The following is a 27,072-nucleotide window of genomic DNA, read 5'->3' as shown; positions in this document are numbered from 1 at the left end:
TAACAACCATTCAACTCAACTACTTTAAACTTTTATAGAAGATATTGTCAAGTATTTATGTTACACATGATGAGCTACTACTTGCAACGCTGCAAGTAAAATCTAAAGACTTGTTCATGGAGCCATCCATAATATCACCCACCATCATTCCCACAACTTCATGGTGTACACCCAAAAGGTATCCTATTTTTGGTATATTTTCTATTTATATCCATGTTGAGTACTAAGTAATAAAGCATTTTTTCCATTTTTGTTATAATGTGGAGACAAAAAATTTACCAATTCCGGGTTGTGTTTTTTGGCTCTATTTTTCTACTGGAATTACTTATAATCTATACTTTTTTGTAGGTTACTTGCTATATTTTGTGTGATTAACTTGTTAACCTATTTGGATCGAGGAGCAATAGCTAGCAATGGTGTTAATGGTAGTAAAGGAACATGCACTAAAGGTGCTGTTACTTGCACTTCTGGTACAGGAATACAGTAAGATATACAATTCTTGATCAGACTTTACTTATCTCGCAAAAACATAGTTTTCGTCGTATTATTACGAGCACTCGTCAAAATGGCTTTCGAGTTGTGTAGCCATTTTGGCGATGTAATGGTTTTTACCATATTTGTACCCTTCCTTGTGTGCAGGGGGGACTTTAACTTGAACAATTTTGAAGATGGAGTTTTATCATCTGCTTTTTTGGTAGGAATTATGGTGGCTTCTCCAATTTTTGCCTCTCTAACTAAAAGGTAATTCGAGTAACCGTTCAAAATGATTTAACTACGAAAACTTCTGAACTTCATATCGTTAGCTGACACAGTAATCCTTTTTCGCAATTCATAAATTTTGCAGTGTAAATCCATTTAGACTTATAGGAGTTGGATTGTCAGTTTGGACTCTTGCAACCTTATTTTGTGGTTTTTCTTTTGATTTCTGGTCCATTTCAGTCTGTCGCATGTAAGTGGTTCCTTGTTTTCCAAGTTAAATGATTTTGTCGCGTGTAATTGGTTTGTTTCCCTCTCTTTATGCTTTTGTTATTCTGTATAGGCTTGTTGGTGTTGGCGAAGCTTCGTTTGTTAGTCTAGCAGCGCCTTTTATCGATGACAATGCCCCGGCTTCTCAGGTTTGTTTATGTAATCAAACTGTCATAAAGAATATTCTTGCACTTTCTTCTTTCTGGTGTAAATATCTATCTCGTACTCGTACTCTTAACATGTATACCAGAAAACAGCGTGGCTCGCAGTATTTTACATGTGTTTACCATTGGGATATGCAACTGGCTATATCTATGGTGGTTTGGTAAGTCTTTATCTCGTTTTCGTACTGCTATTAAAGAATCAATTTGAGTGTTTTACCTATTTAGTGTTCAATTACAGGTCGGGAGTCATTTTGGTTGGCGTTACGCATTCTGGATAGAGTCTGCATTGATGCTTCCATTTGCTATTTCAGGATTTTTAATGAATCCTTTAGAGTTAAAAGGTGCATATATTTCTCGCATTGATTTATAATAAATCCCTATTATTGTTTTCGACTTGTAAACTACTTTTGGATCAGGGTTAGTTCCCGCCGATTTGATAAAGGCAGAAGTACCAGAGGATAAATCCAAGTTAGTACTCATACTTTCCAGTTTTTGATTTTCAATATCTTATACTGTCTAACATCTGATTGGTTCTTGTTTTAGTTCTACTACATCTAAGGCGAAAATATTCGATGAGTTCTCAAGATTTTGGATTGATATGAAAGCGCTTCTGCTTAATAAGGTTTATGTTATTAATGTTCTAGGTACTTGTCACTCCAACTAATCTACTGCATGGATCAACTGTTTTTCTAATATTTTGTCGATAAATTTGTATCAGAAAGATATTGTTTGGATAACTTGCTTCCCAAGGAACTTCATATCTTACTATCCTTCACATATTCTATTTTTAACAACCATATTTTACTGCATCTCGTTATTTAACCCCACGAGTTAAATATCTATGTTCAGGTTACATAGCGTACGACTTTGTCTTAGGTGCGTACTCGTATTGGGGTCCGAGAGCGGGCTATAATATTTACCACATGGTGAGAGTTTGCTTCCTCTAATGACCCCTTATGCATACTTACATACATACACCTTTATGTCATATTTATTCATTATTGATGTATCTTGTTTCTTGTAGACTGATGCAGATTTGGTATTTGGAGGAATCGGAATGGTATGTGGAATAGTAGGCACATTAGCCGGAGGCTTTGCTCTCGATTTTATGAATAACAGTAACACCTTATCAAATGCATTTCAGGTTGGAATTCAAATCTGAGATGAGTTCTAGAGATTCCTCTTGTCTGCATAATAAACACTATTCTTTTGCAGCTTCTCTCGGTGACAACACTTTTCGGTGCAGCATTCTGTTTTGGTGCCTTCTTATGCGGAAATGTGAATGCCTTTCTTGCTCTTTTGTCTATCGGCGAACTTATTATTTTTGCCACTCAGGTACTTTCCTCCCATCAATCAATCTTTAGCAGATGTTCAGTTTTCGTTGAAATTATTGTTTGCTTGAGGTTTTCTTTTCAGGGTCCCGTAAATTATGTGTGTCTACATTGTGTTGAACCAAGTTTGAGGCCGCTATCGATGGCTATGTTAACCGTTGCAATTCATCTCTTTGGAGACTTGCCTTCCTCGCCTCTTGTCGGACTTCTCCTTGTCAGTCTTTTACAGATTACGTGACGCGTCTTGTACAGTTTTTATTTACGATATATCATCGTATCTTCCAAGAAATCAATGTTTTGGAAATTTGAAATGCAGGATAGGACTAACAACTGGAGAACAACTTCGTTGATCCTAACAACCATATTGTTTCCGGCGGCTGGAATATGGTTTATCGGTATGTCTTCATGAAATCTTAATTTTCAAACAATCGAAATCTTATTAATTTACTGAAGAAGACAGTGATTAATGTGTATGTACATGTTGTAGGAATATTTGTTCATAGTGTGGATAGATTTGAGGATGATAGTGAGAATCAAGTGTGCACTATACCTTTGCTTCAAGAGAAGACTGAAGAAACATCAACATCTAATGCACAATCTCAAGAATGTTGATTTTTTCTGTTATTTTCTTATTTAAAAATTATGCGCAGAACAAAATATTTCTCCCTTTTTATTTTTCACATGTATTATTTGTGGAAGTGACTACAAATTACTTACTGTAAGTCCAAATCAACTTATAAAAATAATTAGATAGTGCTTTCTACTGTTAGTCAACAATCTAATACTTGTGTGCTGAAGAAGCAAGCTAGACAGTGCTTTCTACTGTTAGTTAACAATCTCGTGTCAAACTAACCATATGAAGCTGCGAACCTGCTTCGGAACCTGCAAGTTCGAGACCTTTGACCAAACCTGATTCGATCTAGTCATGTCCATATCACACAGCTGATAATACGCCTCTGTAATGGAGAATTTACCTGATGTATTCATCGGCCACACCATCTTATCTATGTCATCAGCATTCGTCGGGGGTGAATCGCTTGCACCTTCATAATGATATCTTTTGAAAGCTTACCTGCTCATTATTCAGCTCTGCAGCTTTATGGCTTTGTAACATTTTATTGACTATCAGAAAGCATTCACAGCAACATCAAAGTAGCTTGTTCTTAAGTCCCATGAGGAGGCTTGTAACGTTTTTCCAGTTTCTTATCACATTTTACTTTTACAAAGTTCATGAAAAAGTAATTTAAAAAGAGATTAGTTTTTTTTTAGTGTTTTCACTATAAAAAATGGTTGCTTCTGTGATTTCCTGCTTAAAGATGTGTTCCATTTCAATGCTTTCTTGTGTTAACCGTTTTTATGGAAAGTTAAATAAAGAATGATCATAAAACTTAGAATACAAAAGCAAGATAGATGTATTCAATATTTCAACTAGTGCTTAACCAAGAGGGCATTGATGTCAAAGACATAATCGGAAACTAAGAGTTTGCTACTTCATAAATAGAATCGTAAAAAAGCATTGCCATAAACAACCGATACTCTTCTGCCAATGCATTTACACAAGTGACAGCTCTCCAGCAGGAATTGATCTCTTCACAAGTTTACTCCAAGACTCGTTCGTCTCTGTGATTATTTTCAGCGCATAATCCTGTTCACAAAAAATAAGTTTAAGCTCAGACGAACTTAGCCGAGACAAAATGAGGCCATTAACATTGCAGTGGATCATAAGATAAATGACATGCTTTTATTTTTTTCATTGCAACTTCACAGAAATTTCTTGCCACGATCGAGGATCCGACTTAGTAGTCAGAGCAAAAACAGAAATGATTAACAACAGAATGAAGAATTTATCGTGATAATTGCATTAAGAGATTTGTGCAGTGAATGTACCTTATTTACTGCCTTGTTGCCGAGACCAAATCTATTAGCAGGCTTCCCGTCAGGTATCTTGTAGTCTCTGAACCAATCCCTAATTGCAGTGAGGGTTCCCTGAAGAAAACCAAAGATTATATCACACAAAACTCACTGATCATGACACCAATTAAGCATCACCAACTAGTTTAGGTAATAGAGCTTACTGGAAAATGTTTCTCAACATCATCAACGTCATTCACAAGTGATGCTTTTGGATCATCTAATGAAATTGCTACTATTTTCCAATCAAGTTCTCCTTCATCAATCATGGCTAATGCAGCTAAGGGTTTGACCCTGAGAACCTCTCCTATCTTCCTTTGGCTTTCACCGATCTCAACCACATCAACTACATAAAGATGACAGGAATATCAGACATGCTTAGTTGCAAACTTATTTATGAAATATTTAGATAACATGATGGAAATAATTGGAATAGAGAGTACAATCATTGCTCATTAGAAACAGAATACCTGGATCATTATCTCCGAATGCTCCTTCAACTTCATGGTTAGCAAGAGTTGGATCTTCCCATGTTTGTGGAAGTAAGCCATAGTTCCAATGTATATTATAGCTGAGAAGAATCAAAAAGAACTTATGAATACAAATTTTAAGTGCGACAACATGAAGATGGCATCATAGAAGCAAGAATAATTAATTAAAAAGTCATATCTAGGACATTTTACGTTGCCAATGTTCCTTTGATAAAGACAAATCTTGATTGGATTAGCGAAACAGACTTATGTCAAAACATAGAGTGCATTGACAAAGACAAATAATACAACAAAAAAAAACAGTATGAGCTTTTAAGTTTCTCTCACGGGTAAAATCGAAGTTTCCCCTTTTTTATATCCTGTTTTATGGGAGTGAAAGGCTCGTCGGTGGCAACCTCCATCTTTGCACTGGATTCTTTTGGTATTTCAACAATGAAGTTGAAGATACCATCACCTAGCTGCAGTGGAACATCATGCCATGGAGAAACCTGCAAATTTTACAAATTAACTTTAGTGAACTCACTTCAGTCATAGAACATTACTGAGTCGGCACAGGCCCAATGCGAAACAGACTCAATTATCATCAATCGTATATAAGTCGCCACGTGTGCAGACTAAGATATGATTCTAATCATAATTCCCTTTACCCCTCTTCATTCCCTCACTGACTTGGGTGTCGAGTGCTAATCTTGCTTGTCCACCCTGTGCAACCGCATTAGAGATCTGCAACACTACATTAAGAATCTACACCAACAATTCTGATTCCCAAAAGGAACACTACTAAACCATATATACAACTCCTAGACAAATAACCATAGCTAAACTAAACAATCCCACCATACAATATTTTGTTTATTTCTAAATCACCACCACCAACATCATCATCATTCCATCAAACAACAAGCCCGGCATTAAAGGAAGAAACTTTAAAACCCCAACAACATAAAATCCTAATTACAAGCAAAACCCATCATCACAACAATAAAAAATCACCAAAAATTCGATACCCAAATTGATTAAACGAAAAAAAAATACCTTTTTACCAGATTTGTCATGAAAGAAGACTCTATAATCAAGGGTTTGTGGCTGGCCATCCTCTTTGACAGTAACCTCAGGGTAATAGATAGCCTTGCAAGTATAAGACCTAGTAGCTCTAGTAGAAACCTTGAGGTTGTTGAGACGAAGGGCGCGGCCACCGAGAAAGGGCTTATTGGTGGTGAGAAGAGAGTAGGTTGAACTGCTAGCTATGGTAATCGCTCTGGTAGTGGCTGCCATGGTTGCTGCTGAATGTGTTTGTTTGGTTTCAGAAACGTGAAAAGAGAGTGTTGTTATTTGAGTGTGAGTGTGTGTGTCTTGTTTCTGATAGGCTTTTGATTTGTTCTGTGTGGCACTGTGTTATTGTTGTGTTTTTTTGTTTGTTTTTTTATATTATAAAATAGAAACACTTTTTTAGAAAATGGAATCAAGTTTTGATTTGAAGCGCGTGTGATACTAAAAGTTGAACCTTACACAGTTTCATGGGCGTATTCATTCATGATTACTGGCGGCGGGTTGGGAACTTCCAAAGTGGTCATGAGCCCATGACATGATATTGCTATTAGATGTACGGATTCATGAGCCCATGACATGATATTGCTATTAGATGTACGGATTCTATGTGTTATTTTATACTTAAATAAATAAAATATTAAAGGTACATAGTAAATTAATCCCTCAACCTCAATTTCTATTGTCATGGGAGCATCGAAGCAACTCGCTCAAGCATTGCATACTACATCACCGTCACCGTCGTGCCAATTGACGTTATAATCGCTATAGATCCAGTAAGGGAGGTTTCACTTCTCATCGACTAAATAGGCTTCAATCTTAATCACTCTTTTTATAATTCCAACACTGCAAAATGTAGCATCTCTACCAGCAAGATAATGGACCTTCTAAGTCATCTCCCGTAACTAGAAAATAATGGGTTATTATAACTGCTCCATTATATAAAGATCATATACGCCAATTTGAGGTACACAATTTCAAAGTCAAACTTCATCTGCTCATCTCCTTCACATACTGACTTGAGCGTCTGAGTATTAACCTTGTAGGTCATCCTCCACCACCGCAGCAGAAGCTCAGGCTCGTCGTTGCATGCCATAACCTCTGATCTCTAATCATTGTTTGTTCCATAACTGAACAATGGCGTCGTCTGTATGAATTGACTTTTAATTCCCATATTTTCCACTATCAAACAAAACTATTTTGTTTTTCTGATTCAAAGATCTTTCAACCTAGCAGATTGAAGTTCTTGAAATTGAACCACAAATATGTTGTTCTTATTCAACTTATGCAAATAATCAGCTATACTTTCATAAATTCCACATTTCTAGTCATCGGATCTCCATATGATGGTTGGATCAAAAGCAAGACACTTCACCGCTTTGCACGACACAACTGTTGTTGCTCAAGCCGCATGAGATCCACAACATCCCCTTCCTCAAGGCGATGTGAATCAAAATGCCACAAAGACTTTGGTGTGTGCAGATCTCCTCCAATCTCACATACCACTAGATTCGTTCAGAGCCCTATCACTACTAGTAGTACCTAGACCGAAAATGTTGTTTGGTTTCCAACTGTTACAGGTGAGTCTCGAAGTACAAGGTGTGAATGAGTTGATGAACAACATGTATAACATCGTTCGATTGAAATTTCATATATGGTAGAGGAAAGCTTACTTCTCTTGGAAGAAAGTATGCACCATGTATCATACCCCAAATTTACCTTACCTTATATCCCAACTTCCATGGCCCAATGGCATAGGCATACATTCATCACCTTATCACCTCATTTGCACTTGCATTCGCATTCATAGCAAGGAAGCATGTTACATGGACTCAAGGCATGATATTCATATTTGAGGAGCACCAAGATCTCTTTGATCATGTTGGGGTGTGCCCAATCCACCCTAAACCCTATTTGTCATTTTTAAGCATTCCTTGACCTTGTGAGACTGCATAAGTCATCCCCATTCACCTCTAATACCCTAATTGGATGGTGAACCTTGATTGGAAGCTTTGCTTGTTTCATCTAGTCATCTATGGGCCTCAACCCTAATCCTCTGATCCTCTATGACTTGTCCAAATCATCATTTGACTGTATTGCTCTATGGTTTAACCTTGGCCTTGAAGAAACCCTAATTATGGATGCTCATCTTTGATGGTTCATCTAATCTTTGCTTGGATTTTAATACCATAGCTTAAGAGGTCTTGCCTTGGGGATAGCTTAATGTTTGTTGCATGTGCCCTAAAACCCTAGTTGTGACCCTTTGCTTCTATGCTTTGACTTGTTATTTGAAACCCTACTTCATGAAGACTACATTTGGTCATTTCATCATCCATTGGTTCATTTACATCCATTAAAGTTCATTCTATTCACCATTCCTCCAAGGAATACAAAAGATCAATTTTGGCTAAAGTTTGACTTTGATCAACAATTGACTTTTTGGTCAACTTTGACCAAAGTCAACACATCTTTCAAAATCCTAATTTCCCTAAATTTCAATCTTCATTCACCAAACATCCACCCACTTCAATCATACATGGCAATACAAGTGAAAGTCTTAGTTTGATTTTTGAATCATCAACTTAAAATCACATGGGTTCATCCATAAGCATGGCACATGATCAACTTACAAAAACATAAATGCAAGGATTCAATCCAGACTTCCTCCTTTAATCTTCAAATAATCATCAGTGTGCCTTGGAGTTCAAGAAACATAAAAAATGCAAGTTAGGGCATGTTGGTTTGTCCTAGTTTTGGCAAGTTTGGCCTACCATTTGGTCCAAACCCCTTAACTTTCTCATTTTTTAACCTTTTTAGGATCTACTTCGAGCCAAATGACACAAATGAACTCCTTACCAACTTTGTTTCAAGACCCAAAATCTAACTCAGCACCTAAGGACCTCAAAATTGGGATTGGCCAAGTCAAGTTGCCTAGGCAGGCCTAAAAACATATCATGGCCACCTCTTTGCACCTATGTCATTTTCACCTCACAACATTTTTTGACCCAATTCTTTTTGCATTTTGTTAAGGGCATGACAAATATGGTTTGGTCTAAAATGCACGGACCAAATTTAATTGGCCCAAGCTTGAACTTGTTGTCCTACCATGGCGCACATCACAGGTCAGACCAGCCAAAGCAATTTTATGTCATGTCCCAAGTCACCAATTCATGTGCATTCCATTCCATTTAAACCAAGCATATGCAACAACAATTAGAGGCACCAAATGCAGGCCCAAATGAGAGTAGCAAGTGAATACATGTGCAGCAAATTGAAGTTTCAAGAAAGCTCAAAAATTGCCAAAATCGGGTACAAACCAAATGAACTTTAGATTATGTGGGGGCCACGATTGTTTCACCAAAAGCATCCTTTCTGCATAGCATAAGGATGGAAGAGGAATTGCAGATGCCAACTCACTCACCCTTAGCCAACAAGTTTCATTTTTTCAGGCTCCTACCAACTTATCCATTTTTACACTAAACACTTACCCTAATCACTCCCTCAGCTTCCCTATAAATATGATATACTTCTCCCTCAGAAAACCAAGATGGTCATTGAATCCCTGCAAAAAAAAACCTTCATTTCCCAAAAATATATAGCATACAGTTGGAGTGTTTGAACCATTTTCAACACAACAAAATCATTCCAACACCTTTCCTGGACCTCTCTAAAGCTAACCAGATCAATAGGAGTGGCTGAGGCACCTTCATCTGAGCTTCCGAAATACATCGGGACCTGCACTTGAACTTTTTTCTGGCATGGTAGTAAACACCACCATTTCGTTTCAAACAAGTTACCACGTTGCTCCTCATGTTCCACTGATGCTTAACCCCATGTTTTGAGCTTCAATCACTGCATATACATCATTTAATTTTTGTTTTAGGTTTTACTTTTTGTTCGTGATTGATTGACTGAAAATCTCCATACTCAGAGCCAATCAATGGATCAACAATGATCAAATGGGAAGTGGAATCCATGTTTGATTCCACTTAAAACCTTAAGTTGCAGAAGTGGGATTTTCAAGTTGGCTCGAGGTTGAAAAATATGTCAACGGTTGCTTCTTGTATTTCCCTTTTCCATTTAAATTTAAAGATTTTACATGGAGTGTTTTCATTGATTGTTTAATCTGATGTGGTCTCCTTGGTTTCATGTTTGCTTTGGTCAACGCGTGCACATGGTCTCCCTGATCAGAGCCATCCCTTTTGTTTACTTTTCTATGTATGTTAATCACGTGGCCACAGAAAGTCTTGTTGGCATGGGGCGTGAACCATTGGAATAGATCCTTGGGGTCTGGTCCTTGGATTGATCACGCGTTGACCTCTTGGCTCATTTGTTTATTTTTTTTTATTTTTCATTTTTTATATATATTCATAGGCGCATTCAATTATCAGCTGAGCAAGCTTGGCTTTGTGGTTGGTCATTGGGATTGCATCCCCAAGGTCAGGGGTTTGAATCCAGGTGCCTGCATTTCCATTTTCCTTCCTTTTTTTATGTTTTCTTTATTTGTTTTCATTTTTTTATTTTATTTTAATTACTCATTATTTCTTTTAATCAATTTATTTTTTTTCTTATTTATTCTTTTAATCAAATATTTTTGTTAAATAAACTTCATCCATATTTCTTATTATTATTATTATTATCAATATTTTTATCATTTTTGTGTGGACCATTTTGCCCTTAATGTTGATGACAATCTTTTGATCATTGGTAATTGATCATATGCATGATTGAATCATCAATACTTCAAACATGTTGATGAATGATCAATGAATCATTCTTGATACTTTGAGGTGTTGATAGGTTGCCCTTAGTTGATCATGTTTGAACCTCTTGATGTTTAGACGAGATCTTTGTGTTGACTTGAGTTTTGCTTTCTGATTTTATTTGTGTTGCATTGTATCCATTGATCATTAACCCCTAACCATTTGGAAATTGATATTTAACTTATATCTTATATGACTTTTAACTTGTGATTACTTGGGTGATAAAATCTTCCACACTTTAAATCATTGATAGATGGACTTGAGGATGTTACAACATTCCTCGAGCCAAATCTATTGATAGATAATCATGAATCATCTTTAATACTTTACATCAATGATATATTATCCCTTGATGCACCATATTTTTAGTCCTTTGACTTGTGGATAAATAATCCCTAGGTGGTTACCTTGTGCAATTTGACTTCTAACCACTAACTATTATCATTAACCATTGACTTGTTTACCTAATTTGTCTTATTGTCATTTATCTTTCTTATCAATTTAATTTCTTATCATTTACTTTCCAAGCACTTTATTCTCATATTCATCATCATTGTATATATCTCATGCATTTTTATCTTATTGTCATTTACTTATTGCCATTGCATAATCAAAAAGAACAAAAACATGACAAAATTAAAAGACCTAAAAAATTGCATTCATCTGTGACCCATTGTTGAACTTAGAGGATTCATTAGGACCCTTTCACTTGGACTTTGTTTTGATCCTAGACCTATTGCTCTGACTTGGATTTTTATTTGTGACTTGCAATCATTTATTGTAAGAATGGAATTCATGACACTACCCTAGGGAGATATGCTTTTAAGCTCATTATCCCCTTGTTAACATAGATCACTTTGCACACACAAGGCTTTCTCTTGGTCTAACTTACAGTGAGACCCTTTATTTTGCGCATTTATTTTCTTTGTAAATATCCATGTACGTCACCATTTCAAAATCAATAAGCAAGAAACCCTTGATCCAACGTCAAGCAACATTTTCTTAATCAAATTCAAAATACAATAAAAATACTATTAGAATTGTACGCCATGAGTCTTAAGTGGTGGGGAATGAGTAAGAATGGAGTTATCCTACACTTACTCTGAGTATTTTGGACACAAGACATTTGAATTGTTTGTCTTAAATATTCACCTCTACCCATAGTCTTTAGTGCAATTTTAATCGAAGACAATCTTTTTTCAAAAACCATAAAAACAAACATCAACTCATCAAACTTATTTTTGTGCCTTATGGCATCACTCAGAAAACCCTTTTTCAAGGTAAAAGAAACCAACACACAAACATTTTCTACTCCAAAATATGGAGCTCTAATTCTTCATCCCTCGATGATGATACATAAGCACAAGGGCCTCAATCCTTGGCGATCATAATAATAAAAAATCAACTTTTTCCCCTTTTTCCCGATAATAAGTAAACTTTAAGATAAACATCCACACGCGTAGACAACTTTGAAAGTTCCCATGGAGTATTATGGATGTGAGGGGTGTTAATATCTTCCCCTTACATAATCGACTTTTAAACCTATATTTGGTTGCGAGACCAATCCTTTCCATTTTCTTTTTTTCTTTAGAGGATTTTATCGACTATTTTCCCTTTCCTCTCTTATATAGGAATGAATAAAATTTGGTGGCAACTTTGTGTCATGTAGACATTATGCCGGTTAGGTTTCGCGTAGCAACATCTGGCAAATCTGTTGGGGATCAAGTTTCCCTAAGCAGGTCAAGCCTAGTTTATGTTTTATTTTTTACGTGTGTGGGGGTTTATCTTTTTTTGTTTTTATTATCTAATTGCTTTTTTTTTGTTTCTGTTAATATCATCTTGTCTGTTACATGGCTCTTTGAGGATGAAGTAACAAAATGGATACTATTGCTTACAAGAAAACCTTGTGGAAAAGAATCTCTACCTTAGTCTAGAGAATAAGCTTGAGATAGGAGAGGTGGAGTAGTATGGGCCACCGAGAAGCTTTTTCTCGTAACAGTCGATACGAGAACCTCGCTTATAGTAGACTACTTTAAGGATATTGATGACTGTCAAGCTTTTGGCGTAAGCATCAATTATTTTCATTGGAATCCTTGACTCTAAGTACCTTTTTAGAATGTTGAACCTTTGGCCAATTAGGAACGATGATCACGTAGTATGAGTCCCCGGGAAGCTTTTCTCGCGAGGGTCGGTATGAATACCTCACTCATAATAGATTTCCTTAATGGAGCTGACGTTTGGCAAGTAAATTGACATAAGTTGCAAACAATCAAGGAAACCCATGACTCTGAGAACCTTGTCTAGAACCCAATGTCAATGGTCTCATAGTGCGGGTCCCCAAGAAACTTTTCTTGTGAGGGTCAGTACGAAGATCTAACCCATAATAGATTCATTTGATGGAGTTGTCAACTAACATATTTTTGTCGTAAGCAGCAAACAGTCAGATGAATCCATGACTTTAGGGTCCCTATTTCTAGAGAACCCCATATCACACACAGTGAGAACCTTGGTTTGAAAGCAATCAGCATTACACTTCATTCCTCATCTCAGATATCTCAGATTTATGAACCCATGCTTGAATATCATTCATATGTTCATCCATTCATCCATGCATTCATGCATTCATACATTATCTTGTTTAAAAGTATATTTAACTATGTACTTATATTAATAGATGATATATATAGTCTAAGAAATTTTTATTTTGGTGAATTCAACATCAACAATAAATATAAATTTTGATATCAATTCCGTAACATCAATTATTACTATGTTATTATTGAACTCAATTGCATATTAGCACTTAGATATTAAAAAATTAAATCAATTATATTTTATAGAATAATGTTAAATTATGTCTTAAATTGACATTGTTCATTTAATATACAAATGTAAAAGAATAAAGTATACTTAATTGTAAAGTATTAGAGGGGTCAAAAGAATCAAGTGTACTCAATTATAAAGTATTAGTGGGGGCATAGGCCCACACAACCATATAAGTAGATGTCCTTGTTTGGTGTCATATAAAATAGGTGGTCTACTAGGGAGCAGTTTGTCTCCCATGAAGTTTTTGTGCAGTGAAATCACAACCTTTCATTTTTTTATCAAGTACAATAAAAATATTATTAAAAAGAATAAAAGGTAATGATGTGCACTTTATTTCCTCTAGTTAAATTAACACCAAAGACAATCCAAATCTGGTCTACTAACATATCCTCCATCCTTAGTGTTGTCCATTTGAACAAAAAATATCTTCTCTGGAGCTCACCAAAACACAATAGGGTGCATGCTCTGATGCCAATTGAAATTTTATTCTTAAGGGGACAAATGTTGGACAAGATGCTTAAGCCAAGGTGTTCAACATCTTAAATCAAAATTGACAGATTATTGATAAATAATATGATAAATGGTAAAGTAATAAAAGAACACAAATAATTGTTAACTCAGTTCGGTGCAACCTCACCTACGTCTGGGGGGTTTCTAACCCAAGAAAGAAAATTCACTATTTTGAATTAGTACAATGTGTCTTATATGAACAACAGCCCTATGTTGTTCAATGCATCTTCCTAATCCTAGTAACTTTCTATTTAGGACTCACCCTAAATATGATAATCTTTCTCACTTTTTCTCAATCACTAATCTCAAGTGATCAACTCAATAAACAAAATATTGAATATTGAATTACACCTCAACGAAATAAACCAAACTTTATGCTTTAAGATATGAATGAAAAAGCTAGAGTGACGCACAAACGATAACACAAACAAAGACTCGGAGGATAAACCCTAACACAAGGAATCTTCAATACTTGCACACTTCAAACATTAGGTTTAAGTCTTCTTAAATAACAATGTAAACTCCGGGCTTTTTCAATGGGGGTTAGATCACATACAAAATTGTAGGATATTCTATTAAGATTTATTTTTCAAATATTCTCTAAAAAGATTTAATTTGATTCAAATTTAAATCTCCATAATCAAACAAATCTACATAAATGTATTGTTAAAAGATAGCGAAAAATCTGATTGAGATCCAATCAGAAATCACACTCAAAATAACGTCCATCATAATCTGTTGACAAATGGCAGACGTTACACATATGCTAGAACATCAGGTCTCAAATGTGTCATTTCTTCACCAAAACATTTTGTACATTCCATATTATTCTGCATAATGCAGCAAATCTGAAAAGGAACAACATGTATATTTTTTTACGTACAAACAATTTTTTAAGTTTATAATATATAAACATAGACAAATAAATAAATAAAATAAGTACACATAAAAATTAATTAAATCTATAACATAATTATAATATAAATTATAATAATAAAATAATCATAATATATCTAACAAAATATAAGAAAAATCAATTATAAGGAGATTTCAAATAGTAACTACACGTATAAATATTTTCTAAAATTGAAAACTTCCAAATCTTTAACGAGTCCTTAAAATCAACTTGATTAATTTTTTATTTGAAAAAAAAAAAAGGAAATTGAATTTTTATTTGTTAATTATCGAATATTTAAACCTTAAAAACATCATTATTGACGTTTAATTAAAGCTTATAAGTTAAAAATGAAACAAACTGCACACATTTACTTGAGTCTTTGTAAGGAAAAACAAAAATTCACTTTAGACTTGAAACTTGGAAGTATCATTTTCCTAATTAATCCTTACTTACTTTGAAATTAACAAACTATCATTTTCAGATTTATTAAAAAAAGCTATCTTTATCAAAATTTCTTACAATTTTGAAGTGGTGGGAACCGCCTAGAGAGATAAAATCCAGGTCCAGCTACCTATATTTCTAGAAAGGTTGTTGTTGTATGGCGTGAATTGCTCAATTTCCAGCACACAACAACAAGCATTTTTATTTTTCTATTAAACCAGCATGTCTCAAAGACTTGACTCAACCATATTCCCACAGGATCATCCATTCGTGGGATTTCTTGCTTTCAAGATTCAACTCTACATTCCAATTATTTGAATATATATATATATATATATATATATATATATATATATATATATATATATATATATATATATATATATTCAATTATTCATTATTTTATATGCTCCCATTTCATAGGAAACGACAAAAGTATATATCACCAATGCAATTTTGAGTATCTATTAAATTATTGTGTATTGCTAAAATAAAAATAACAATTGTGTGGACAATTTAAAATGTCGGTTCTAGGGTCCACACTATTACTTAACCATTTGTTTTCTTTTTCTCTTCCAACGTGCCTTTGGGGAATTGGCTTAATTTTTCTTAAGTCAATGAAAACTCTTGTAGATATTTATTAAATTAAAGGTTCATATTTGAAAATTGACCATTTACCAACTTGTTATGAATATTACAAAATAGTACTTATTAGTACAATATTGTTATTCAACATTAAAGTTATTTAATTTTAAATTTTATTTGATGTTGTATTTGAATTAAAATTTGTATTTAATGTGCATTTGAATTTGGGTGAATCTATATAAATTCAAAGAAAGTGGATTGATAATAGAATATGTAATTTAAAAAAAGTTAGTTAGAAAATTCTCTCTATATCTCTCCTTATTCTTTCATTTTTTTTTCATCTTTTCAAAGTTCTTGTGCATTGTTAATGGTGGTTCATTGTTGAACTCCAACAATTGTTATCCAGAGTTCCGATTCGATTCACAGGGAAACACGAGTTAGTGAGGTATGTGATTGATTTCGATTCTGAAATTCACGTTGAATTTGAAATTTGAGAGAATCACAGATCTTGATTCTCGGGGTTCGGGAAACACAAGTGTTTGTGAGAATTGAGTTCTTTGCACAAGAACGAAGGTGAACGGCGAAAATAGTAACTTGAACACTAAGCTTCCAGTATTCGACAAAAATAATTGGAATCAATGGTCGATTCAGGTGCATGTGTTGTTATGAGCTTAAGATGTTCTTGATCTCGTCAATGACAGTTACATGCCGGTTGCAGAAAATGCAACAAAAGTGCAAAGAATCGCGCAATGAGAAATGAGGAAGAAGGATCAGAAGGCGTTGTTATATATCCATCAATGTGTGGATACAAAGGTGTTTGAGCAAATTGTTGATTCGACGACGATGACAGTGGCATGTGATACACTGGTAAGGTGCTATGATGGTGATGCATCAATGAAGTAGGTTAAGCTTCAGTCCCTACGTAAGCAATGTGAGAATCTCAACATGAAGAACAATGAGAATGTACCTGATTACATCTCTAGAGTGGTTGTGATCACAAATGAGATGAAGTCTTCTGGAAAACACTTTATGAACAAGTAATCATGGAAAAGGTATTGGGATCACTTACTCCTCAATTTGATTACATAGTTATAGCCATATAACACTCTAAAAATATCAGCACCATGAGAATTAAAGAGCTTTGAAGTAGTTTAGAGGCACAAAAGTTGCGTCTGACTAAAAGAAACTCTGAGCAAGAGTTAGAACAGGCTCTGAAAGCTCAGACTCTGAAAGCTTCTTTTGGCAAGAAGAGCTAGAAGAAAGCATGGTTAGAGAACATCAAGAAGTATGATGGTGGTGTTCAGAAGTCATAACTCTCCAATTCTGATAAGAAACATCATAATGTTCAGAAAGTAAAGGAGAAGTTTGACAAGAGAAAGATCCAATGCTACAGTTTCAACAGGTTTTTCCATTTTGCTGGTGATTGCTGGTCAAACAAGGTTAGCTATGGTGAAAAAGCCAACATAGTCATAGCAGATTCTGATGATGAACTTGTGTTATTAATGGCATTTAAGAATGTAGATGGATCAATGGTAGACTAGTGGTTTATGGAGACTAGCTGCTCAAATCACCTAACTGGAAACAAGCAATGGCTGGTTGATTTTGACTCTGGTAAAAGGACCAAGATCAGATGTGTTGATGATGAGTATATGAATGCTAAAGGAATGGGAAATGGCAAAGTTAAGTTGGTAAAACTGTATTGATCGAGGATGTATGGTGATGACTCTCGGCAAGTGTACTGATACTATCGAAGTAATAAAAAAAATTGAATCCACAGTCCCTCCAAGCAAGACAAAATGTGTGCAATTTGGAAAAACTAGTAAAAAAAGGGGATTTTCAAGTTTCAGTGTGAAAAGTAAATAAAGAGTAAACAATGTCACTGAAGCGATCAAGTTGTGTTGTATAATCCCCTAGTCCTATCTTGTTGATGTTTGATGCCCTGTATGAATTATCTAAACACCATCATAACCTCACAACAAATTAACAAAATTGTTATAACCGACCCCTCACGAAATAACTCACTAACCACTACCAGGAGCTTTCTATTCCTAGTCCGCCAACATAACCAGGGTTAGGCGATGTATATAACTTTAATTCTCTATTTCACTACCGGGGGTCTCCAATCCTTATTCAACCAGCGTAAGTACAACAATTGCCCTAGATCCAACACATAATGATCAGTATTCCCTATGTGCCCAAAATAAGATTAAAAAAGTATCTCACATAAAAAGTATTATGAACAAGAAGTAATTGAATAAAATTATAGATCAATAGGTTCATACAGTGGTCAAATCAACATAAAGTCCAACAATTGAGAAATAGGTTCATCATAACACAATCTAACCTAGAAGAATTTAGCTACTCATAGTGTAATTAAAAATACCATAATTGATAAATATTGATAATATAAGAAATCCCTTGAAGATATGATCTCAAATGACTTCAAATTCTCCAAATATCACCATTTGTGCTCTCTAATTCGTGCTTTAATCTCCCAAAATCGTAACCCTTGTGGAAGTGCTAAAAACCACTTCTAAAGGCGTCAGAATGGACCCAAACCTGTCAGAAAAAGGCCTAGAAAAGTGACCATCACGCGCACGATACCCTGCATCGCGTGTACCATGCAGCTTTTAATGCCCTATCGCGTGTGATGCTACACGATGGTGGATGTGATTGTTTCTAAAACTTCACTATTTTTTGCTCTTTTTTCACTCAAATTTTCACTAAGTCCACAAATTGCATACTTAGCTATTTTCCTTCATTCTTTGGTCACTCTTACTTAAATTTATTCGACTTTCACTTGTTTTACTCTGATTCTTCAACTAAGTATATGCAATGATGGACTGTCATCACAACCCCAAACTTGAATCGTTGCTTATCCTCAAGTAACTAGCCTGCAACTGCAAATTTCAACAGACAATAAGTCACACTATAACAATCAAACATCACCAAATTAAATATTTCTTTTACTTGACCATGGTTCTAGCTTCTAACTTCTATCCGACGAATTCATAAAACATCTACAACATTGATGAGTACTTAACCTGTCTCTCAAATCATTATAACTCATTCAATGGATAAGGTGATCACTCAATCAATATGCAAAATCAATTAAACTTAGCTTGATCATGTTCTAATCGAGTTCATCATAGAAATCACGACACACACGTTAAAGGACTTTTCAGATTGTAACTTGGCTTATGTTAGGGTAGGATATTTGTAGGAAAGTAGGTTTAAACCTTTGGAGTTAGGTTACTAGTTCTCCTTCATTCATCATACCTTTTTGTTCCTTTTTTATAGTACTAGAGAGTTTTGATCCTTCTTATGATATAATTCTTTTCTTTTCTTATTCATTTTTTTGAATAAGTGTCTTTTTCCATTTCTTTTTCACAACAAGTTTTGAAATTTTGGATTATATTATCTAGTACCCCAACCCCAAACTTAAAACTTTGCTCATTTCTAAGAGCAACCCCAAACTTAATCTTTTTCATATACGCTAAGAACTATACTTCTACCTAACCCTAAAGAGAGGGTGGAAAGAAAAGATCTTTCAAGTAATATGGCTAAGAATTTAAGGTTACGTCACCGAAAGAAAGGCTTAGGCTCGAAGTGTTTAGCAATGGATAAACCTATTACTAAAGAGTGGTTTACAAAGGCTCAAAATTATAAACAAGAAAATTGCCTCAATGTGTATTGTTCAAACCAGATAACTTAATCGGAAATAAATAAAATGAGATAAAAGAATAATGTATGGATACACTCATAAAGAAAGAAAAGTGAACAATGGAAATATTTGGATCATACCTTACTAGATTAGGTATTTGTAGGCTGAGTACAAGTCCGTTGATTGTTTTCTCATCCTTTGACTTCAAGTTGCTAGTGACTAATGTGATGATCAAGTTTCTTTTGGATTATCTGTTCAATGTTAAAGTGCTAAACTTGCAATCTGAAAAAACATAAACAACTATAAACTTGTTTATTAAAGACAATTGAGATCTTCATGGAAAATTTATGCTCGAGTAACTATTTCCTCTTGATATGGTCTTGAATAGAAATAAAATATTTCTGTAAAATGAAAACTAATTAAAAAAATTGATGTGTTGTCTCCCATCTAGCACTTCTTTTTCGTCAAGAGATTGACGCTCAATGCTCAAAACACATCAAGCGCAAGGGATACCCTCACACCGACGAAAACTCCTTTTTTCATCCTCTTGTAAACTTAAATACCTTTCTCTTTAAATTGATATCAAGTCTCTAGATCCTCCACATATGGTGTCCATTGATATGCATTAAAAAAACACCTTCTCCTTATTAAACTTCAAAATCAACTCACATGTATCCACATCTATTTTTGCGTTCCCGGTTGCCAAGAATGGGCGTCCGAGAACCATTTACCCTTCCGACTCATTTTTCATGTCTATCACCACAAAGTTTGCATTGAAGGTCAAACCATTGACATGAACTAGCACATCTTGTACAATACCTAGCAGACAAGTCACCGATGAGTCGGCCAAAGTGAGTGTCATGTTGCTCTGTATGATCTCTCATATCTCCAATTCCTTAAATTTGCTCAGTGGCATGACATTGATGCTTGATCCTAAGTCACATAAAGCGTGTGGGATTTTTATCCCCCCAATGGTGCAAGTGATGTTGAACTTCCCTAGATCCCTCATCTTTGGTGGAACTTCCGACAGTTCTATTGTTTCCTCCTTTTCTACCATGTTGACATGTTCTTGTGTCAACTTCTGCTTTCCACCTTTCATTAATACCTGCATAAACTTAGAAAAATTAGGAATTAATTCTAAAATTTCATGAAAAAAGAGACTTACCTGAAGTTGTTTCGACATATCTTTAAAATTTTCAAACATTCCAGCCTCATCGTCCTGTACCAGTTTCTTCTTAATGATGAGATATGGTAGTTTTATGTAATCTGGTAAAGGTGGGTTCAGTTCATTCAAAATTTGGTACTTTGTTCTCTTCCAAGGAGAATTTTTATCAATGCAGTGATCAAAGGTGACTCCTCTTTCCTCTTCTTCACCTTGATTTTCGCTCTCTTCCTTTTCTATTTCACCGTCCTTTTCCTCAAATTTTCTCTCTCTTTAACCCTTTCAGCTTCCTCCTTTCTAGTAACCACCCAAAAATCCATTTCCAAAATCTTGCATGTTTCATTCTTGGGATTATCAACAATGTTATCGGTGAATCCTCCACTTGAGCTTGGCAAAGCAACTGTTTGTCTTGATAATTGACCAATCTGAGTCTCCAAAATTTTGATTGACGCATCATGGTTTCTGCTCAAAATTTCATGATTCCTAGTTACTTTCTCAAAGCTATTTTCAGTGGCCTTAATGAAATTCTGCAAAGTCTCTTCCAACTGTGATGGCTTACCTTGAAACAAAGCTTGTTGACCTTGTTGTATCTCTTGATTGGCATTAGCATTCTGATTATTGCTCCAAGAGAAATTTGGGTGATCTTTCCAACTCGGATTGTATGTGTTGGAATAAGGGTTGTTCTTTTGAAAATTTGAAAACTGAACTTCCTCACTTGTTCCTTCAAAGGAGCATCTTCCATTCACATATTCGCCTCCATAGAAATCACACCTGAGTGTTGTACCTGACTCACATTAGCTCTACCGAAGCTGATTTCAGCTAGCTTTTTATTCAACAATTCAATTTGAGCTAAAAGAGCAGTATGGGTATCAAGAGGTAACATAGTTTTAAGCTTAACCGACCTCTCACTTTTTGAATGGTACTCATTCGTACATATATTCTCAATGAGGTCTTTTACTTACGGTTTAGTCATTTAGCGGATAATACCTCCTGCAGAAGCATCCAACAACATACGAGTTTGACTCTTGAGACATTTGATGAAGTTTTGCATCTGCTCCATATTATTCATGTTTTAATTTAGGCATTTGCGCAACAAAAGTTTAAATCTTTCCAAAGTGTCATAAGGTCACTTAATTTCCCGCTGCTCAAAATTAACAATTTCTGCTAGGCGCTCGTTAAATTGAGTAGTAGTGAAAAATATTTCAAGGAATTTATCCTCCAATTCCTTCCAAATCCTGATTGTTCTATTTGTAAATCAAAGAAACCAATCTTTCGCCCTTCCAATCAGTGAGAACCCAAACAACCTTAATTTAACCTGGTCTTTAGTGGCAACAATAGGTTTGCACATTGAAGTTGTTTCATAAAAGCGTGCAAGATATGCCGATGCGTCTCTAATCGCGTTCGTGTTGAATGGATTTTCTCTTAAACCTAAAAGTATATAATTTTTAATCTCAAAATTAGCAGGGTTTGCTGATACAAACCCCCTAAAAACCTATCATTCATCAGTTCGTTTACAGTAGTCCCCCATAGTGAGGGGTTGTGCAGCAGCCATGACTTCTCCTTTAGAGTCAGAAGAACTTGATAATTGCTCTTCATTTGGCATTCCTCTGTCCAGAGCTGCTTCTCTAACTGCTTTTCTAAGAGCACGTGCGATTCTTTCAATTTCTGGATCAAATTGAATTAATGGTGATTATGAACTGCGCATACACAAATAGAAAATACCCCAGTAGCACTATGATAAAAAAGAAATTAAAAACAAAAATTAGAAAGACTAAAATAAAAATAAAAACAATTGCATAAAAGTCGCCTTATTGAAAAATCATCAGTCCTCGGCAACGACGCTAAAAACTTGATGGCTTATCTACAAGTGTACTGATACTGTCGAAGTAATAAAAAAGATTGAATCCAAAAGGACTGTCTCCAAGTAAGACAAAATGTGTGCAATTTGGAAAAACTAGTAAAAAATGGGGGTTTTCAAGTTTCAATTTGAAAAGTAAATAACGAGTAAAAAATGTCATGAAAGCGGTCAAGTTGTATTGTAGAACCCCATATTCCTCTTTTGTTAATGTTTGATGTCATGTATGAATTATCTAATCACTATAACCTCACGGCGAATTAACAAAACCGTTATAGCCAATCCCTCACGAAATAACTCACTAACCACTACCAGGAGCTTTATATTCCCAGTCCGCCAACGTAAGCATGATTAGGCGATGTATAGAACTTTAATTTTCTATGCCACTACTTGGGGTCTTCTATCCCTATTCAACCAACGTAATTACAACAATTTCCCTAGGTCCAGCACGTAGATTAGTGGTCAGTATTCCATACGTGCCCAAAATCAGATTAAAAGAGTATCTCATATAAAAATTATTATGAACAAGAAGCAATTGAATAAAATTATAAATTAATATGTGCATATAGTGGTCAAATCAACATAGAATCCAACAATTTAGAAACAAGTTCATCACAACACAACCTAACCTAGAATAATTTAGCTACTTATAGTGTAATTAAAGATACCACAATTAATAATCAATGATAACATAAGAAGTCCCTTGAATAGATGACCTCCAATGGCTTCAAATTCTCCAAAAATCACCATTTGTGCTATCTAATTCATGCTTTAATCTCCAAAAACTATAACCCTTGTGAAATTGATGAAAACCCTATTTTAAAGGCGTTAGAATGGATCATAACACGTTAGAAAAAGACCTAGAAAAGTAACCATCGCGCATAAGGCCATGCCTCTCGCGCGGTGCAGATTTTGATGTTCTATCACTTATGTGATGTTGCAGAATGGTGGATGTAATTATTTCCAAAGCTTCATTGTTTTTTGCTCCTTTCTCACTCAATTTTTTACCAAGTCCACAATTTGTATACTTAGCTAGTTTTCCTTCATTCTTTGGCCATTCTTCCTCAAATATTCTTGACTTTCACTTGTTTTGCTTCGATTCTTCGACTAAATATATGCAATAACGGACTGTCGTCATATGGTATGTTCCTGGAATAAATAGCAATCTGATGAGCGTAGGCGTGCTGATTGAAAAATGATTTGTAGTAACCTTGAAAGACAATCTCTTGATGTTATATGACTGTAATCAGAAGTTGATTATGCAGTTCGAACTCAGAAGAAACGTGACATTCAAGTTGAATGTTGCAATAACAGACACTGAATGCCTTAGTGCAAGAAGTGCAAAGGGGGAAAGTGAATTGTGGCACAAGAGATTGGGCATCTAAACTACAGAAGCTTAGGGCATATGAGTTCAAAGAATCTGGTATATGAAATTCCTAAGATAATGGAATCAGATAAATCATGTGATATATGCATGAGAGGCCAACAACCAAGATTTCAAGCCTCATCAGAAGTGCCTCCAAGAGAAACTCGTGCCTTGGATGTGGTGCATTCTAATGTATGTGGTTCATTTGAGGTACATTTTATTGGAGGGAATAAGTACTTTATGTCATTTGTGTATGAGTTCACAATAATGACATAGGTAACATTCATTAAGTTCAAACATGAGGTGTTTGTTGAGTTCCAGAAGTTCAAAGTGAAGGCTGAAAGTTAAAGTGAACAAAGGTTGAAGATCTTCAAAACTGATGGTGAAGGTGAGTTCAACTAAACAGAGTTCAAAAAGTTATGTGAGGGACATGGTATTGAGCATGAGGTGATTGCCCGATACACTCCACAACATAATGATCTTTCTAAAAGGAGAATTATAACTATGCTTGACATGACAAAGAGCATGTTGAAGGAGAAGGATCTACCTATGCAATTGTGGGGTGAAGCAATTGCCACATCAGCATATGTGCTTAACAAATATTCAATAAAGAAGTTAAAGGAAGCAGTTCCTATTGAGAAGTGGTCTGGAAGAAAGCGAAGTGTCGGCCATTTCAAGGTGTTTGGTTTTATATGTTATAAACATATACCAGATGCTATTGGAAGGAAATTAGATGATATAAGAAATGTCATGTTACTTATAAGTTACCCCAATACAGGTTCTTGTAATCTCTATTGTCCAGTCACTAACAAAGTTGAAGTCAATAGAGATGTCATAGTGAAAGAATCAGAAGCATGGGATTGGAGCAAGTCTTAATCCAACTCTAGTGCAGTGTCAACACTAGAGTCTAATTCTAGCTCTAAAGGAGATTCTAGTATACTTATCCTATCACACCTTACTAATATATAATATGCACCTCAGAGAGGGAGAATCCTAAATTACTCGATACTAGTCTTGATGAGTGATACATATTAAGAATCTTAAACTTAATATTTATTTTTAGGGAATTTTTAATTAATTTGATATCATTGACTTAATAATTGTCTCCGATGTGCATCAACATTCATATAAAATGATACAATTATGGCCCCTAGCGCAATTGTTCCCTCAAGTCAATGAGAGAACCTAAGTTAAACGAAATAACAATCTATGCTTCTCCAAGCTAGACCTCCATGGTTGTCTTTATTTTATATCGTTTTCTTCTATTTCTTCATTAGATTTCATAAAAGGATACTCGTTTTATATACGAGATAATAGGATTAGAGAAAAATTATATATAAAGAGTAGAGAGAAAGAAATGTCATGGTTGTCGTATTAAAAAAATCCCCAAAAAAAAGAAAAAGAAAAACTAAGGCCATAAACGCTCACCCCAAGATAACAATAATAAAAATATTTTATTAATATTATCGTTATAATTATGTTGATTAAATAAATCAAAATAAACTTTTGTGATTGGTCACACTAAGAAGAGTTAGTCAAGAGTTCCAGTGTCTGGTCAGCGAATGATGGTTCTGCTGACCGTTCAACGAACGGGGGTCTTAGGAGTAGCGCCCTGACGCAAAACTTTTAATGAATAATTCACTTTGAATCAGATTCATATTTTGCACCAACACTTGATGCCTTTTGGAAACCCTAACAACACAACTCTTTGACTGTTATAAACCCTAATCGTATAACTCATGACAACACAACTTTTGCACCGTTATAAACGCTAATCCAACATATTCATACCAACAATGACATAATGATCAATTAGTCAATATAACTGATTGAAACATTTTTTCTTCAACATATAAATGTCGTTCATGAAGCATAATAAACATTGATTATTCAAATGTGTAACAATCATTATACTAATCAAATGGATGAAAAAAAACATTATACCAATATATTGATGCCACACCACAATTATTTATATCATATATAAATTGATCAATCATATTTATATCACTATGGATGATTAAAGTATCACTATATCACTATGCTAATAATTAACTTCTATATTATTATTTGATTCATTATGTGTGTTTAATTGAATTAAAACATAAGTTATAAAAAAACAAACAACTATCTGACTCGTGGTTTTGTAAGTGACTATGATACCATTGAAGGGAAATCGCGATCAAAATACAAAATGGAAAATAAATTTTTTCCTTTAAGGGGATCCTTATGAATGAACATGATAAATGATATAATGGTCACCTCTTATGGAAATTAACCATTTATATTGAATCCAGAGAACGGTCACGAGTGATGAACGAACAATAACACCGATACTCAATCCACATGAATTGAGTTCATTCAATCTTAGTGCTAGATATTCTAAATGAATACTTATATATATATATATATATATATATATATATATATATATATATATATATATATATATATATATATATATATATATAGAGAGAGAGAGAGAGAGAGAGAGAGAGAGAGAGAGAGAGAGAGAGAGAGAGAGAGAGAGAGAGAGAGAGAGAGAGAGAGAGAGAGAGAGAGAGAGAGAGAGAGAGAGAGATTAAGCTTTCATAAAATAAATTTCATCAAGTGTGAATACTTCAACATAAGGGTTCTATTTGTATAACTACTTCTATAGGTTGCAAACTGAACAATCCCTCTTAAGTGCATCATACCTTACCATGTTTTGTATTTCACTTAAGCATATTGCACCTTTCAGTGTAATGCATTACACTTAAGTGCATTGTATCTTACTATGTTCCATATTCCATTTAAGTACATTGTATCTTACTATGTTCCATAATTCACTTAAGTACATCATACATTATGTTGTACCATATTTCACTTAAGTATATCATATCTTACAGTATATAATATTTCTTTAATTAACGCTAGTGCTTCACAAGATCGCATAATCGATATAATAAACAGTGAGTGGTATCTAGCAACACATTAATGTTATTCAACTCAAAACTCATGTATATATTGAACACAAGGCATAAACCGTGTCACTTTAGTCTAGTTAAATATTAGGGTCTTAGAAATTTATTTTGTTATGCTAGATGAACAAA

General features: G+C 34.6%; 2 protein-coding genes across 3 annotated transcripts; one reads left to right on the top strand and one right to left on the bottom strand.

The window, feature by feature from the left end:
- Positions 1-10: 10 nt before the first annotated feature.
- On the top strand, positions 11-3,230 carry LOC127083696 (probable sphingolipid transporter spinster homolog 2). 2 transcript variants are annotated; one of them, XM_051024029.1, is made up of 15 exons: positions 11-178; positions 349-483; positions 640-741; positions 845-949; positions 1,040-1,115; positions 1,217-1,291; positions 1,369-1,471; positions 1,547-1,598; positions 1,674-1,774; positions 1,980-2,056; positions 2,155-2,274; positions 2,346-2,465; positions 2,547-2,675; positions 2,778-2,856; positions 2,949-3,230. In XM_051024029.1, the coding sequence occupies exons 1-15, from the start codon at positions 117-119 to the stop codon at positions 3,071-3,073; spliced, it is 1,461 nt and encodes a 486-aa protein (XP_050879986.1). In that variant the 5' UTR covers positions 11-116; the 3' UTR covers positions 3,074-3,230. The 2 variants fall into 2 exon arrangements, with proteins under 2 accessions (XP_050879986.1, XP_050879981.1); XM_051024024.1 differs by having other exon boundaries at positions 2,346-2,675.
- A 625-nt stretch (positions 3,231-3,855) lies between these two features.
- Positions 3,856-6,358, bottom strand: LOC127083711 (soluble inorganic pyrophosphatase 6, chloroplastic). The gene is made up of 6 exons (XM_051024038.1): positions 5,899-6,358; positions 5,191-5,351; positions 4,843-4,943; positions 4,537-4,718; positions 4,349-4,447; positions 3,856-4,106 (listed from the first exon to the last, which is right to left on the bottom strand). Exons 1-6 carry the CDS (start codon positions 6,136-6,138, stop codon positions 4,014-4,016), a joined length of 876 nt encoding a protein of 291 aa, XP_050879995.1. The 5' UTR covers positions 6,139-6,358; the 3' UTR covers positions 3,856-4,013.
- Positions 6,359-27,072: the final 20,714 nt, after the last annotated feature.

The sequence above is a fragment of the Lathyrus oleraceus genome, chromosome 1, assembly GCF_024323335.1.
Source record: "Lathyrus oleraceus cultivar Zhongwan6 chromosome 1, CAAS_Psat_ZW6_1.0, whole genome shotgun sequence".
NCBI classification, from domain to species: Eukaryota; Viridiplantae; Streptophyta; class Magnoliopsida; order Fabales; family Fabaceae; genus Lathyrus; species Lathyrus oleraceus.
The sequence above is the reverse complement of the archived record's forward strand: the minus strand, read 5'-3'. Positions and strand labels throughout refer to the sequence as shown.